At 48.1% G+C, this 17,305-nt stretch overlaps 1 protein-coding gene across 1 annotated transcript in view; it reads left to right on the top strand.

The window, feature by feature from the left end:
- The window catches only part of LOC132419757 (protein FAM169BP-like), a 64,723-nt gene extending 47,843 nt beyond the window's left edge, over nucleotides 1-16,880 (top strand). The window contains 4 exon segments of the mRNA XM_060003643.1: nucleotides 5,900-6,082; nucleotides 9,939-10,070; nucleotides 14,434-14,528; nucleotides 15,770-16,880. Coding sequence (XP_059859626.1) covers nucleotides 5,900-6,082; nucleotides 9,939-10,070; nucleotides 14,434-14,528; nucleotides 15,770-15,949 — 590 coding nt within the window. The 3' untranslated portion in view covers nucleotides 15,950-16,880.
- Nucleotides 16,881-17,305: the final 425 nt, after the last annotated feature.

Here is a 17,305-nt window from a genome sequence, read left to right as displayed (position 1 = left end):
GTATGGTTTCCAGTTTTTGGCTGTTATGAATAGTGCTGGTATAAATGCTTGCATACATGTCTTTGTATGGACATGTTTTTGCTTCTCTTAAGTGGGTTCCTAGGAGCAGAACTGGTGGGTCTTTGGTTAGCATATGTTTTAACTTCTCAAGAAACTGCCAAATTATTTGACAAAGTTTCTGTACCATTATGTATTCCCAGCAGCAATATATGAGGGTTCCAATTTCTCCGCATCTTGTCAGCGCTTGTCTTTTTGATTATAGCCATTTAGTAGGTCAAAAGTGGCATTTCATTGTGGTTTTAATTTGCATTTTTAGATGACTAATGGTGTTGAGTATCTTTTCACTGATTATTAACCATTTGTGTGTCTTCTTTGAAGAAATGTCTGTTCAGATCATCTGTCCGTTTTTAATTGGTTGTTGGTTTTCTTTTTGTTGAATTATAAGAGTTCTTTATATAGTCTGGATATGTCTTTTATCAGGAATGTGATTTGCAACATTTTCTTACAGTCTGTGGCTTGTCTTTTTATTTTTTTTTGTGGTGTCTTTTGAAGTACCAAGTTAATTTTGATGAAGTCAGATTTACCAGTTGGTTGTGTCCATTGATGTCAAAGCTAAGAACTCTTTGCCTAACCCAAGGTTGTGAAGATTTCCTTCTGTGTTTTCTTCTAAAAGCTTTACAGTTTTAACTCTTATATTTATGTCTAGATACATCTTGAATTAATTTTTTAAATGATGTGAAGTAAGGGTCCAGCTTCATTTTTAAAAATATCTTATACATTAAAAAATTAGCAGATTTTACCTTTTACAGCAGTTTTAGGTTTATAGAAAAATTGAGCAGAAAGTGCAGAGAGTTCTCATCCCCCTCCACACACACAGTTTCCTCTATTATTAATATATTGCATTAGTGTGGTACATTTATTATAATTCATAAACCAATATTGATGCATGTATTAGTTGACTAGGGCTCCCGTAACAGAGCACCACACATTGGGTGGCTTAAACAACAGAAATTAATTTTCACACGGTTCTGGAGGCTGGAATTCCAAGGTCAGGGTGTAGGCAAGTTTGGCCGTCTGCTCAGTGTGTCCTCTCACGGTTTTCCTGTGTGTTGTGTGCATTCTTGGTGTCCCTCTGTGTGTCCAAATTTCCTCTTCTTATAAGGACACCAACTGGATTGGATTAGAGCCCATCTAAAGACCTCATTTTGAGTTCATCACCTCTTAAAGGCCCTGTCTCTAAATACAGACACATTCTGATGTACTGAGGGTTTGGGGAGACACAATTCAGTCCATAAGAATACATTATTATTAACTAAAGTCCATAGTTTACATTAGGGTTCATTCTTTGTGTTGTATGTTTTGTGGGTTTCGACAAATGTATAAAGACATGTTCTATCGTTGTACCATCATACAGAGTAGCTTCACTGCCCTAAAAATCCTGTGTTCCACCTATTCATCCCTTGCTCTCCCCTACCCCTTGGCAACCACTAATATTTTTACTGCCTTCGTAGTTTTGCCTTTTCCAGAAGATAGAATTGTAATTGTATGCTATGTAGCCTTTGTGGATTGGCTTCTTTTACTTAGTAATGTGCTGTAAGGTTTCTCTATATCCTTTTATGGCACGATAGCTCATTTCCTTTTAACACTGACTAGTATTCCATTATCTGGATGTTCCATAATTTATTTATCCACTCTCCCATTGAAGCATATATTGGTTGCTTCCAAGTTTTGGTAATTATGAATATAGGCATTACAAACATTTGTGTGCCGGTTTTTGAGTAGACATAAGTTTTCAACTCCTTCAGGTAAATATAAATGAGCACAATTGCCGGATCCTATGGTAAGAGTAGGTTTAGTTCTGTAAGAAACCACCAAGCTGGGACTTCCCTGGTGGCGCAGTGGTTAAGAATGCCAATTCAGGGGACACGAGTTCGATCCCTGGTTGGGGAAGATACCACATGCTGTGGAGCAGCTAAGCCCATGCACCACAACTACTGAGCCTGCTCTCTAGAGCCTGTGAGCCACAACTTCTTAGCCTGTGTGCCACAACTGCTGAAGCCCGTGCGCCTAGAGCCCATGCTCCACAACAAGAGAAGCCACTGCAATGAGAAGCCCCGTGCACCACAACAAAGAGTAGCCCCCGCTCGCCACAACTAGAGAAAGCCTGCATGCAGCAATGAAGACTCCATGCAGCCAAAAATTAAAAAAAAAAAAAAAAAAGAAAAGAAACCACTAAGCTGTCATCCAGAGTGGCTGTACCATTTTGCATTCCCACCAACAATGAAAGAGAGTTCCTTTTGCTCCACATCTTCAACAGCACTTTGGTGTTTTCAGTGTTCTGGATTTTGGCCATTCTAATAGGTGTATGGTAGTATCTCACTTTTTAAAAATTTTTATTTCCCTGATGATATATGATGTGGCACATCTTCTTATGTTACTTGTCATCTGTACAGCTTCTTTGGTGAGGTGTCTATTAAGGTCTTTGGCCCACTTTTTAATCAAGTTGTTTGTTTTTTTATTGTTGAGTTTTATGAGCTCTTTGTATATTTTGGATAATAGTTCTTTATCAGATATGTCTTTTGAATATATTTTTCCCCCAGTTTGTGGCTTCTCATTCTCTTGACAGTGTTCTTCACAGAGCAGAAAAATTTGATTTTAATGAAATTCAACTCTCAATTTTTTCTTTCATGGATCATGCCTTTGATGCTGTATGTACAAGTTTATTGCCAAACCCAAGGTCATCTAGATTTTCTCCTATGTTATCTTCTAGTTCTGCAGTTTTGCATTGTACATTTGTGTCTGTGATCCATTTTGAGCTATGTTTTGTGAAGGGTTTAAGGTCTGTGTCTAGATTCATGGTTTTGCATGTGGATGTCCAACTGTCCCAGCATCACTTGTTGAAAAGACTGTCCTTCCTCTATTCACTTTGCTTTGCTCCTTTGTCAGAGATAAGTTGACTGTGTTTGTGTGGGTCTCATTCTGGGCTCTGTTCTGTTGCAGCTTCATTCATTAATTTGTTCATTTTTAATTAATTAATTAATTTTTGGCTTATGGATGTCCAATCATTCCACCACAGTTTGTTGAAAAGTCTGTCTTTTCCCCCACTGAGTTACCATGGCATTTTGTAGAAATTCGGAGTGTAAGAGTTTACTTCTGGACTCTCACTTCTGCTCCATTGATCTATATGCCCACTGTTGCACCATTATCACACTGTCTGATTACCTTGATTTTATAAGAAGCTTTGAAATTGGTTCATATAAAACCTCCAACTTTGTTTTTCTTCTTTTTTTTTTCTGTTTTTTTTATCCTAGAGACTTTGCATTTCACATGAATTTTACTCTCAGCTTGTCAATTTCCACAAAAGAGCCTGCTGGGATTTTGATAGGACTGTTGTTAAGCTTACAGGTCAGTTTGGGAAGAATTGGCAACTTAACAGTATTGAGTCATCCAATCCAGCAGTCCCCAACCTTTTTGGCACCAGGGACTGGTTTCGTGGAAGACAGTTTTTCCGTGGTGGGGTATGGTTTTGGGGTGATTCAAGCGCATTACATTTGTTGTGCACTTTATTTCTATTAATATTACATTTTAATATATAATGAAATAATTATACAACTCACCATAATGCAGAATCCGTGGGAGCCCTGAGCTTGTTTTCCTGCAACTAGATGGTCCCATCTGGGGGTGATGGGAGACAGTGACACCTGAAGTGTGTTGCTTATGTCCGGTCTATTATGTAAGATGCAGCTTAATTGTCACTTGCCACTCACTGATAGGGTTTTGATATGATTCTGCGAGCAATTGATTTATTATGATCTCTGTGCAGTCAAACCTCTCTGCTAACGATAATCTGTATTTGCAGCCGCTCCCCAGTGCTAGCATCACTGCCTCAGCTCCACCTCAGATCATCAGGCATTAGATTCTCATAAGGAGGGTGCAACCTACATCCTCTCATGCACAGTACACAGTAGGGTTAGTGCTCCTGTGAGAATCTAATGCCGCCACTGATCTGACAGGAGGTGGAACTCTGGCGGTAATACGAGTGTTGGGGAGCGGCTGTAAATACAGATGAAGCTTCGCTCGCTCGCCCGCTGCTCAACTCCTGCTGTGTGGCCTGGTTCCTAACAGGCCATGGACCGGTACTGGTCTGTGGCTTGGAGGTTGGGGACCCTGATCCAATCCATGAACATGGAATTTCTCTTCATTTATTTAGATCTTCTTTAATTTCCCTCAACTATGTTTTGTGCTTTTCAGTATTTAAGGCTTATGCTTCTTTTGTTAAATATATTCCTGAGTATTTACTTTTTAATGCTGTTGTGAGTGCAATTGTATTTTTATTTAATTTTAAACATTCTTAGCTTTGAAGGACTTCACTGTTTGGGGACCATTGTTCTTGTTGTCTATAAAATTGGAAGTTATATAATTGCAACCCAGTTGGTGCTGTTATTTCAGGCACATTTAGGGTAAATTCCAAATTCTTTACAATTACCATCTCAAGTGAATTGGGGTTGCTCGTTGGTCACAGATTATTTATTTATACATTCATATTGGGCACAAAACCAACTATTTATTTAACTCACCATTCTTTTGGTTGGCGATTTTGCTGAGGCTCAGCTGGGTGGTTTTCTGCTCTAGGCTGGGCTGGCCTATGCGTCTGTGGTCACCTGCCCACCTGTTTCTTAAGACCAGCTAGATGTTGGCTGGGACCACGAGGGTGCCTGGGCCATGTTTCTCTCCTGGTGGCAGGCTAGCCTGGGTTTGTTCTTGTGGTGAGTGATAGGGATCTGTGAAAGAATGGAGGGGCCCTGGACCCCGAGAGGCCTAGGCTCGGAACTGGTGTGCTCTTGCCAGCTTCATTCTGTTGCTCAAAGTGAGTCACCAGGCCAGCAAGATTGAAGGGGAGAGGAAGTAGACCCCATATCTTGATGGGAGGACCTTCAAAATCACATGCAAAGGTGTGTGGATATAGGACAGGGAATAACTATGGCCATTTTTCAAACAGTTCACTACAGTAGCATGTAGCTCTGCAATTCAGCCTGGCTAATTAGACTCAGAATCATTTTTTTGTTTGTTTGGGAAATTACTCACCTTTGAATCTTTGCAGACACAAATACCACCTCTTCCAATAGGAGCTGACTATGCGACATATTTCTTTTCCTGGATTCCAGTGCATCTAGAGCACAGGCAACTGTGCAGCTGGGAAGTGAGGAAGGTGATATAGTTGGGTGTGTGTGGCATTTCTAGCTAGGATGACAACAGAGGTGACTGACTGCAAGGGTAGGTTCCTGTTGCAGAAGCAGCAACTTTGCTGCTGTTAGTGCTGCTTGCAGTAAAGTTAAATTCAGGGTAGAAAAGTGGGAGAGGTGCCAGCTGTAGCCTCTCTTGCTCTGCAATAGCAGGGTCATTGATGTTCTATGGGAAACAGGACTTAGTCTGTTTGGGTCAGGCGTGCTTTGCCATAATTGGCCATGGTGAACTCTGAACAAGTCCATGCCATGGAGATGCGTTGGCTGGGTCTCCAAGCCCACATCACGGAGAACTTTGATGTTGCCCAGATGTTCCTCCTTCGTTTTGGGGGTCTCTGAACTGTGCACAGTGAGGGAGGGGTGTGAGGAGTATGGGTGCGCGACGGCCTCGCTCTGCTCAGTCACTGGGTTTGCATTTCATTCCAGGGCAATAGCCTAGTGGCCTTGCTCACAGTAATTGACAATGTGTGGGCTGCCCAGTAAGCTGGAGAGCTGGTGGTTTAGGGTGATCTGCTGTTTGGTCTGTAGTGGTTTAGTTTGTGAGAGGCTGCACTGCTTCCGGATGGTACCAGTGACCTGGCAAGTGGGAGTCCCGCCGGGTCCTGGCAGGCTAGTCCAGCCCAGGGGACAGCACGTGTCTCTTGCTTTCCCCTCAGGCAGCCTGTGTGGTGATGGCACGGGTGTGTGCTACCTGCTGCCTGTCTTAGACACCGTGTTTGTCCGGAGGAGCCATCGCCGCCAGGGCCTGGGCCTGGCCATGCTGAGGGACTTCTGCCAGACGTTCCGAGAGGACGAGGCCCTGGGCATCAGCTGGCCCATCTCCCCTGCCATGTACCAAGGTAATCACTGCATCGGGAGGAGTGCTTGGGTAACGGGGATGGGTAACTCATATGTGTTCCAGATGATTCTGGGGTGGGAGGTCCCTCAGAGCCGCTGGCACCATGACACACCTGTGAGTTGTCTCTTTCCTCTAAGAAATCTCCTGTTGCTTCAGCACTGAGACTTTAAGCTTGATCACAAGGGGCAAACCTTTCCCAGTCCCTGAGAAGAATTGGATTTAGAAATAATAAGAACCAAATCAACACAGCGTCAGAGAGAAGCAGAATCCAGGGAACCCACTGTGCTGCTGGTTGTTGCTGGGCCTCAGAGGGCCTTTGCTCTTGCACGGGAAGATGCTAGTCATCACTTTGCCTTTCCAACTCGGAGCCCCAGGGGGACCAGGAGCTGAGGGAAGGCAAGCTCCAAATGCACTGAGCCCTGGGCACCTGTGTAGCTCTTACTACAGAAGATGGCTCCCCACATCTGCTCTTGTCCTACTGAGTCCATGTATTAGTCAGGCTTCTCCAGAGAAACAGAACCGGTAGGATATATATATATAGAGAGAGAGAGGGAGAGAGGGAGAGAGGGAGAGAGGGAGAGAGGGAGAGAGGGAGAGAGGGAGAGAGGGAGAGAGGGAGAGAGGGAGAGAGGGAGAGAGGGAGAGAGAGAGAGAGAGAGAGAGAAAGGGAGGGGAGGGGAGGGGAGGGGGGGAGGGGGGAGGGGGAGGGGGGAGGGGAGGGGAAGGGGGAGAGGGGAGATTTATTATAAGAAATTGGCTCAGACAACGTGGAGATTGAGATATCCTAAGATTACAGTCAGCATGCTGGAAGCTCAGGAGGACTGATGGTGTGGTTCCAGTCCAAATGCCAATAGGCTTGAGAACCAAGAAAAGCCAGTGTTTCAGTTCAAGTCCAAAGATAGGAAAAGACCAATGTCCCAGCTCAGTCAGTCAGGCAGGAGGAGTTCCTCTCACTTGTGGGAGGGTCAGACTTTTTGTTTTGTAGTCAGGCCCTCAACTGATTGGCTGAGGTCCACCCACAATGGGGAGGGCAATCTGCTTTACTCCGTCTAAGATTCAAATGTGAATCCCGGGACTTCCCTGGTGGCGCAGTGGTTAAGAATCTGCCTGCCAATGCAGGGGACATGGGTTTAACCCCTGGTCTGGGAAGATTCCACATGCTGCAGAGCAGTTAAGCCCATGTGCCACAACTACTGAGCCTATGCTCTAGAGCCCATGAGCCACAACTGCTAAGCCCACGTGCCACAACTACTGAGCCCATGTGCCACAACTGCTGAAGCCTGCACTCCTAGAGCCCATGCTCTGCAAAAAAGAGAAGCCACCACAATGAGAAGCCCGCTCACCGCAATGAAGAGTAGCCCCTGCTCGCCACAACTAGAGAAAGCCCTCACACAGCAACGAAGACCCAACGCAGCCATAAATAAATAAATAATTAATTAAAAATGTGAATCTCATCCAAAAACACCCTCACAGACACACCCAGAATAATGTATGACAAAATGTCTGGATACCCCTGGCCCACTCAAGTTGATGTATAACATGAACTACCACAATCCTTCTCCAGGTTCTGGAAAAGAAATCTTAATATGTATTTGCCAGAGGAAATTCAGAAAGCCCTTATCCTAAATGTTTCACTCCAAATCAGCAAGGGTGGGAGATACTGGGGAGCATCTCCCAGGATCCACGGTCCCCCATGAAGCACATCCACCCCACACTGGGCCCTGCCTCACTTCTTGTCAAACAGATACTTTTGGACCCTTACTATTGAGTTTCCAGTGTCCTTATGGCGTGAGAACAACAGATAGGAGAGAAAAGCTGCGAAAGGCAAGGAAACTTCTGTTGCTCGGAAGTCATAAGAAAACCAGGTGAAAACATATTTTCCTCAAGTGGGTTTGGTCATTTCTTTGTATTTTCAAACTCTCCATCTCTCACGAAACTCTGAAGATCCTGAATTTGTGCAAAGAATATTGGAGGCTTGCTGCACTGGTTTGCTCACTTGGAGGTCTTGGAAAGTTCTGGAACTCCGGCACTGGTTCTCTGTCCATGCCCACCTGCTGTCTATCCCTCCCCTCATTTCAGCTCTGAGACTTTGTTTGAGTGTGTTGGCCCCCAGGGCAGCCACCTAGGTCTCCCCTGGGGAGGAGCAGGCTCCAAAGGGCGGGGGCCACCCCCAGGCCAGCACTGCAGAGACCCTCGCAGGGGCCTGTATCTCCACCTGGTAGAGAAAGAAGATCTGAAGGTACTGATTCTGAATCACACTTGGGGTCTCAGTGGCCCAGCCAAGGGTGCTGGGGCCTTGAGCTTCTACGTCACCCTGATTGTGCCTGGGCTCATGCGTGAGCAGGGAGAGTGTGGACAAAGCAGGACAAAGCAGCAGCTGGAGGCTCAAGGCTGGGCCGGGTGTGGCTGCTCCAGGCTTCACTGACCGCCTTTTATCCAGTACAGTCCTGCCCTTGGAATGGCCCGGAGGGCCTCCCGCCCAGGGCCCCACGCTTTAGCACCCTGTTGAAGCTGCGCCTCTCTCCACGGGATGAGGAATCTGCGGGTCCAAGAGGATGTTCTCGCCTGGGTGCAGGCCACTCCTAAAGCAGGTCAGGCTACCAGAACCCCAGGGTTCCTGTCAGGGGCTGCCAAGGGCCCAAGTGGACTCTGTCCTGGATCTGTGCCCCCAAGAGCAGAGGATGCCACCAATTTGCACATCCTTAGGCCCTGGGACAGCTGCTGGTGGGGTGTAGGTGGAGCGTGGGCGTGGTGTCCATATTTGCATGCACAGGCCCCTTGCCGTGGGCTGGGAGCTGGGATGGGAGGAGGGGGTGGGCTGCCAGCTGGGGGCCAGCTCTCTTGGCATCGCCACATTCAGGTGCAAAACTCCAAGGAGTCTAAGAATTCTAAATTTGAAACTGGCTTTTCCTGCTGTTAAGAAGTTATATTTGTCAAGACAGGAGAGCAGAACATTCTCTCTAGCACTCGGCTAGCTTGGCTTACGCCTTTTGAGTACTTAGCATCATGCTCTGTGGGTCTCCATCTGTGCTCTTGCCCTGGGCCTGATGGAGCCCCCAGCACCTGCACTACCAGGAGCAGCTTCCCATTCGGCTGGATTCGGGGCCCTGCCACGTGGAAATGCTGTGAACATAAAAGTCTACAACCTTGAGGGGGTTCTGGAGTCAAGGTGTCTGTGGATGAGCTGGAAGGCTCCCTGGGAGAAGAGGGCTGTGGAAGCTCAGAAAGAGGAAGGACAGTGCCTGTGGAGAGGACCGAGTGGGGTGCCGTTATGGGCTGAATTGGATCCCCCCCAAATTCTAACCCCCAAGGGGACTGTATGTGGAGATGGGGTCTATAAGGAGGTAACTGAGTGTGAGGTTAGATGAGGTCATAAGGGTGGGCCCTGATCCCATAGGACTGGTAAGAGGACGTCCCAGTAAGAGGAGGAGACTAGGACACAGATGGGTACGGAAGGAAGACGGTGTGAAGACACAGTAAGAAGGTACCATCTCCAAGCTGAGGAGAGAGGTCTCAGGAGAAGGCAAGCCTGCCAACACCTCGATCTCAGACTTCCAGCCTCCAGAGCTGCGAGGCAATAAATGTCTATTGTTTAAGGCCCTGGGTGTGTGGTGTTTTGTTGTGGCCGCCTGAGCAGGCTTAATGAGATGGATGAAAGTGGGAGGCAGGTGAGGAGGATGGCGGGCGGGGTGGTGGGGGTTGGCGTGGGCCAGCGGCAGAGCAGAGAGCTGGGGGTGAGCCGGGCCAGGCTGCAGGAAGGACGGAAGTGGCCGTGCCTGGGGACGCAGACGAGGGACGGCGTGTGTGCACCAGGGCTGCGTGGGCCTCCCTGACTCCTGTGTGCAACTTCCCCTCAGTCTGTAGGAAGTTCCTGGCGGCGCATCCAGAGGAGCGGGGGCGCCTGTGGGAGGCGGAGCCCCCAGGAGCCTGGGGCCAGCGAGTCAACATCTGGCTGAAGGTTCAGCTTCAACAGGCAAGGCGTCCAGATTGTGAGTCGGGGTGAAAGCATGCCCTTTGGTCTGGTTTTTTCCAGTGTCGGTAACGGAAGCACAGATTCACTGGTGCGGATCGAGTCAGGCTGCGCAGACGTTCTGTTTGTTGCTGGTGCAGGAATAGAGGAGGGGGTGAAACCCGGGAGGTGGCATCCTGGCCTTCCTCCACCTCCCATCCTGAACGAACCACACCTTCCAGACCCTCTTGCTCAAATAGATCTCCCCCACTTTAGCCAAATCAGAGACTGCCTGGGACTAAGGGTTCCCTGTTTCCAGTCGGAAAGGGTCATTGAAACATGCAAGAGGATTAATTGCCTCTGTCTAGCAGAAGGTCCCTGGAAAGCATTGTTTCCCGTAGGCAATGTGTGCATCTGGTAAAAATTCTAAGACACACGAGGGTTTGCTGGAAGAGCGAGCTCTGTCCCTTCTCCTCCGGGGAGGGTTCACGTGGGTGTGAGGCAGCCCTGTTACAGACACACAGGCCGTCTTCAGCGAGTTTGTGGCGAGTTTTTTTTTTTTTTTTTTTTTTCGGTAGGCGGGCCTCTCACTGTTGTGGCCTCTCCCGTTGCGGAGCACAGGCTCCGGACGCGCAGGCTCAGCGGCCATGGCTCACGGGCCTAGCTGCTCCGCGGCACGTGGGATCTTCCCAGACCGGGGCACGAACCCATGTCCCCTGCATCGGCAGGCGGACTCTCAACCACTGCGCCACCAGGGAAGCCCTGTGGCGGGTTTTTGATGGATGGTGTCTGTGCCCAGGTGGTGGGTCTGAGGGCCGGAGGGGCAAACAGGGTGGCAGACACACATTGTCTTTAGGTCTCCAGGCTGCTTTCTGTCCGCGTTCCCTCCACCTCTCCCAGGTAGGGGAGGATGGCCTCAGCTGCAGCTGGAGGTGCAGCTGGGGGCAGGGCTGCAGGGGAGATGGGGGTGAGGGAGCGTCTCTTTAGATTCACCGGCCACGATGAAAGCATGGCTGAGGTACCTTCAGGGTCGAGTGCCACTTCCGAGGCTGCAGGCAGCTCATTAGGGGGATGCATGGGCAGGCTGAGGTGCCAGGCTTTCTCTTCCCATGGTGACTGATTCCCCTGAGGTGGCGACAGGGGAGAGTGCCTGGGAGTTTATTGATGATGATGGTGATAGGTTTTGCTCCTCTGGTGCCTTTCCGCTAGGAGGCTTAATGGGTCTTTACAGATATTAATGGGGTGACCGGGCACCTGGGAAGGAGGCTGTGGCAGGGCTGTGACTGTGATCCTAATGAGGCAGTTAAGTGACTTGCCCTGTGGCGTAGAAAGTTGGAAATGATGGGAAGCCAGCCAGGGTCCCAGGCCCTTGGCCGACCAGCCGTGTGAGTTTCTCACTGGGCTTCACAAAGGAGCCTGCAGCCCCCATGCCTCCTGGCCTTTGTGGCTTGGATGTTGCACTTCCTTGGCTGGAAATGGAAAACAAAATGGTTTGCCCATCAGAATGTGGAAATCATGTGGAAATTGCATGGGCTGGAGGGGGTTTGCAGGGGAGGACGTTTTTGCATAATTGGGGAGATGGCTTCCTCTGAGGAGAATTCCACTGGGGGTTATTTCAAGAGCTGAGAGAGTTGGTGTGGTCTGGTCAGAGGAAATGAGCTAGAATTCAGATGCCAGCCCTGTCACTTTAACTCACTCTGAGATGCACCAACTCTCTCCTTAAAACGGCAAATGAGGGGACTTTCACAGAGAAGGTTCCAGAAGCATGCTTGAGTCCCTTGAAGGAAGAAGGGTCATCGTTATAATTAGGGATATAATTAGATTACCGAGACTATAATTTTTTGAAAAATTCTAAGTTGTGGTCTTTTCACTCCCTGTGTAAATCATGGCTAGTTCCCAGTTTCACCCACACCTCCTGTATCCCCCCAGGGCCAGCAGTCAGGATTTTAATTCACTCGTGAAGGTTTTCCGCCAACCAGCTTCATTTTGTAACAATTTTGTCAGTCGACGCTGACATTCAGGTTTTTTCCAGGCCGGCCGGCTAGTGGGGGCCACAGATGCGATCACAGATTAGCCCAGATGCTCAGCAGTTTCTCTGTTTTTGGTCTGATTCTCTCCTCACGGAAATCAGCAAATGTTAGCCCACTGGGTTTTCCCACCCATCACCAAACAATGCAGATTCTGGAATCTTCTCGTCCTTGGAAATGTCACGAGGCCACTTATTTTAATTTTAGTTTTAATCAGTTATTCTTAGAGTTGCTTTCTTGAATTGTTCTGTTTTTCAAATTCTATCTTTTGTCCCTTTATTTCTGACTATTATTTAGGAGGTTTCCTACAATTTCATGGGCCACAGAAATAGAAGTATAAGCCAGAAGCCCGGTGGGGCCCGTTGCTTTTCACATTCTAACTAAGGTGTGGACATATTACAACATTCCACAACATTTCAGCGGGAAATTAACTTCTCCTTTCAAATGTTTTAAAATCTGTTTTTGAAGCAGTGTCATTTGTGGACTGGGGATTTTAGAGTTTGCACGGTCCTGAGTGTTGATAACATCTGTGGCTTATAAAGGCCCTGAAAATATTTACAGGGTTATTCAGACCTTTTGAGAGAAGGAGTTTGTGGGAAACTTTTTTCTTCCTATACTCAGTTACATATGAAGCCTTTGAAACTTGACCAATAGGGTCAGAATTCTGTCCGATGTGACTTCCCCATTAGCTTGCACATGCCTAAGTTTCTTTACTGGGCGGGGGGGGGGGGGGGGGGGGGGATGAAATTGAATACGTCAACAGTCGATTTTTTTGTTGTTGTTGTTAACGGAAAAAGTTGCTGGAGGCAGGAAGTAATTGCACACAGATTAAAAAAGAATTTTTTTTTCATTTTTAGGTTATATTTTTGCTTTCTTTCCAGGTGAAGTTTTAATAGATTCAGCTGTCATCCATGGGGAAAATACTTTTCTTCTGTTTGTATTTAATTTTTAAAGCTGGAGGGAATGTACATAAAGAGATGTGAAATATTTGAGCTGAGGAAGTGGGGTCATTTTTCTAAAAGCCTGATGCTTAGCAGACTGCAGCTCTAACTTGTTTCAGCTTGTTCTGGAGAGTCAGGCATTACACAGAGCAGTAGCAAGAGCAAGCATATGGGGGTGAGCCAGGCTGGGAAGGGCAGAGAACAGAACCACCACGCTGGATGGGCTTTTTGGTCTAATGCTGCTCTTTGAAAGGTTGTGTGGCTCCCTCTAGTGGCCACTGTTATCTGCTGCAGCATCGGATGGTAAATCATAGGCATCTGCCTTTGACCTACCTGTGTGACTGCTTCTCAGATTCTCATCCTCGTGAGTCCAAATTATCATTAATTTAAAAAAAAGTATTGCACCTTCATTGCTTAGGAATAAAGTACAAGGGAAAGTTTGATAGCTATTAACATACTTCCATCCATAACACATGACACCAAAGTTTCACACATCAGGAAAGGAAGAAAGTTGATAATGGATTATCTACTTCATTCTCTCATTCATTCATTCACTCACTCATTCAGTTGATTACTGTTAACAGAGCATTTCTCAGCACTGGGAAGTGTCCAGGTGATCCGGATACAGTAGTCAATGAGGCTGGCTGAGAAATATCTGAGCTCATTTATGAGCTTATGGTTTTTGTGAAGGAAAGTACATGGGCAGCTACTACTGTATTATATAAAATCTTACATATCAGAGAAGGCTAAAGAGGGCTGGCATTTTTAGATGCTTATGATTCAATTTTGCCAAACCAAATTTTCCTCATTTATAGAGTCTGGAAATAAACTTTAAACATTTACTTATATAGGTAACAAGTAATATTCTTTATTCGAAAAATGTGTTTCATTTGTATTTTCATGTGTTTCATTTGTATTTTCAGCTCAAATGGAAAACTGCATATTTTTTTCTTAAAGGATCTGAACCCCTCACCACACCTCTACATATGGATTTTGGGGTGTGGGGAGGTGCACAGTAGGATAAGAAAGTCACCCCCTTCCAAGTTGGTACTGATTTGGTAGGAGCGGGGAGAGAGGCTGAATTAACATGTGTGATTATGGTCTCTCTTGTGAGTAAGAATTCCAGTGAGCAAAGAGGGGGGCCAAGGAATAGAATGGGAGATCTGACTGCATTTAATGCCTGAATAGTTGGGAGAATAGATCAAAATTCCAGCTCAGAAATGCTTGAATAGAACCACTCTCCCAATACCTGGAAGGTTTTCCTGTCCTTGGGGGGCATGTAGCAGGTGTCAGGGTGAAGGTCAAAAGGATAGAACTGGGTCGTGGGGTTCCTTGCTTTTGGAAGTGTCCCCATTATATTATTAATCTTTTGACTGTCCAGTCCCTTGGGAGTCACCCCATTTGCTCACCCCACTCTCTTGCTTGGGGAGGGCAGCTCACCCAGGAAATTCCAAGGAGGAAGTGACTGCTCTTGGGTGCACTTCTCAAGACGGTGGACCCGGAATATCCCATAATGGAGAAGACAACAAGGTACAGTGACAAATGTGTGTCATTCTAGGACTAGTCATTGTGTCATGCTCATGAAGTTTCCTAAACACCTCTGCTCTGGGCTCCTCTGGGGCAGTAGGCCCTTGATTTACGCTCAGAATCTCTGAGCTGCAGTGGAAGGAGAGGCCATTGCAATTAGACTTTTCACGGTCCTCTTCTCTAAGCTAGACAAGCTCTGACAAAGCCAAAACTAAACAGAGAACACATGGGAATGAGCCGTAATTTTGCATTGTTAAGGAAATACTGAAAAATCTGAATTTCAGATTCTGTGATGGACCAGTATCTTTCAAGCAGAACTAATGTGTGGACAAATTTATCTTTCTTTCCTTCCCCGCCCCTCAAGCCCAGATGCTAGAAAATGGAATAGGGCATTAGGTTATGAGATGGTTCAGAGCAATGGTAGACAGAACCGCGGGTAAGGATGGTTCCTGAATATTCCTTGCTGGCCTGTTGTCGTCAGTAGTTTATAAGATTTTGGAGTGATACGATTCCATGAGTATTTTCCTGAGGCCAAGCCAGACACTTGTCCACACAAGGTGATTGTGCTGACATCCATTTGCTGGCGTGGAAGGGCCTTTGCTCTGGAATCCCTAAAGAAACGATAATGACATTAAACTCCAAAACTTACAAATGCATTTTGTGGGGAATGCTGCTTATATTGGAAAACAGATGGTTCTGGGATAGAAGACTCAACATCAAAGGCATAAAACATCTCAGAAAGTGCTGGATTATCTTAGAAAAGCTGACTAGTGTCTGACATCAGTTCTAGCCATCTGGCAGAGGAGGGCCTTCCTGTTCCTTGGGTCACAGTGGAAAGATGGGCTGTCAGGCTACTGAACCGAGCGTGTGCTTTGCCTCTGTGCTAATCTCTGACTCTCCTTTTAAACGTTGAAGGCCGTTAGAGGAAGCAGGAGGTGTCCAGTGTGACCTGACGCCTGCGGGCGTGTGTCTGGGGAAGTCTGCGCTTCCCCACTTTTATAGTAGTGCCTCCTTGCCTTGTTCTCTCTTGGATCTCCCCGGGCCAGGACTTCATGTCCCACCACTAAATATATGTTCCCATCAGTAAATCTGTGCTCAGAGCATCTTATGTACAGAACACGGTGTCCCCGCGGCCGGCCTGGTGTGTGAACCTGGCTCGCCTGCTCTGACTCTGAGCTCGCGGTGCGGGGCGCAGCCAGGCCTGTGTTAATTGGGATGCTCTGTTGATTCTTTTCTGGTTTCAGGAGAGGATCAGTGGAGAAGAAGTGGAGAAGAATGATCAAGATTGCGCAGTGACAGAAGCAGCTGGGTGGCTTGCGAGAGCATGCTGGGCTGAGCAGGAGGGGAAGGAAGCCAAGAGGACGGCGGTGGATGCTGGGCTGCCCCCAGGGTCGTGGCGGAAGCACATGCGTCCCAGCTCCTAACCCCTAACTCGCAGAGGCTGAGCTGAGTCCACCGAGAGGCTTGCCTAGGCTCCAGGGGACGTGGGTTTGAGAGCTACCTGCCACTCCATGCTCCTGTCGCTGGGAGCTGGCCTCTGTCCTTGCTGTGCTGTCATTTGAGGAGCAAATGACCACACAGACCTTCCTACCTCAGGCTTGATGTGTGGGCTCAGGTGATGGGAAGCCTGAGAAGCCCCCCATTTAATCCGAAGGTGCTGTACAGGGGCAAGTAATCATTTTCCCACGCTCAGATTTCAGAAGCCCATTCGTTAAACCTAACATGGTTTCTCTTGCTCAGGATGAATTTGTGAAGACTGCACTGGAACCACATGACTATGCCTCTTTCTTCAGCACAAGGAAGCCCAGGGCTGCCCCGTCCACACTGCAGAAATCCCTCTGGGGTTTGCCCATGACAGCTCTGCTGTAACTGCGAGACCCCAGACACCAGAGGGGTTTCCAAGGAGACATGTTTCTTTCTGGAGAAGCTTCAGCCACGTCGGAAGCTCCCTGAGGTCAGGACCAGGCTGCCTGGTGCACACCCAGGCCTCTGGCTCACGTCTGGCTGGTGCAGGAGGCGCTCAGAGTGGACTCCAGGCGGGCACCAGGATCGTAGCAGCACCTACTTCCCAAGGGAACCACCAGAGGGGACTTCAGGCTGATGGCCCTTCTATAGTATTGGTGCCTTCAGCGGACAGGCTTGTGCTAATAAAGGTGACTGTAAAGGTGACATCCTGGCCTGCATGTGACAGCAGCCCCCCTTTCTACATACCTACACAGCCCCGCTCCAGCACGTGCCCAGCCGCCGTCAGGGTTCCTGCCCCCCCAGACCTCAGTGAGGACAGGCGAGGCTGGCCGTGGCAAGTGCTGAAGCCTGTTCACAGGGCAAGGCACAGTCCAGGCAGCTTCACAAGGTCTCAGAGCCTGTCTTCTGAGATCGGGATGGGCTTTCTCCGCAGTCAGCATGGGCTCTCCCAGGGTCAGCAGGATTCTTTCCAGGGAAGGCTGGTCAGGTCGTCCTGGGGCGGGCAACCCAAGTGCCGCCTTGACTTCTGGGGAGTGCAAACCTGATTGTATCACCAAGGACACCCCACCCCCTCTGTGGCTCGACACTGTCTTTGCAGCACTCAGGGCCTGTCACAGAGGGCCCCGCTGACGCCGCACCTGCCTCTGGGCTCGCCCGCCCTGTCTTCTGTTGCCTGGCTGCCTGGGCCTCTCCATCCTCAGACACACCAGGGTCTCACTTAGGGTCTGCTGGGGGTCTTTGCCTTCCCCGCCCTCACCACTCCCTCCTGCACGCATGCATGTGCGCGCGCGCGCACACACACACACACACACACA

The sequence above is a fragment of the Delphinus delphis genome, chromosome 2 (genome assembly GCF_949987515.2).
Source record: "Delphinus delphis chromosome 2, mDelDel1.2, whole genome shotgun sequence".
NCBI classification, from domain to species: Eukaryota; Metazoa; Chordata; class Mammalia; order Artiodactyla; family Delphinidae; genus Delphinus; species Delphinus delphis.
The sequence above is the reverse complement of the archived record's forward strand: the minus strand, read 5'-3'. Positions and strand labels throughout refer to the sequence as shown.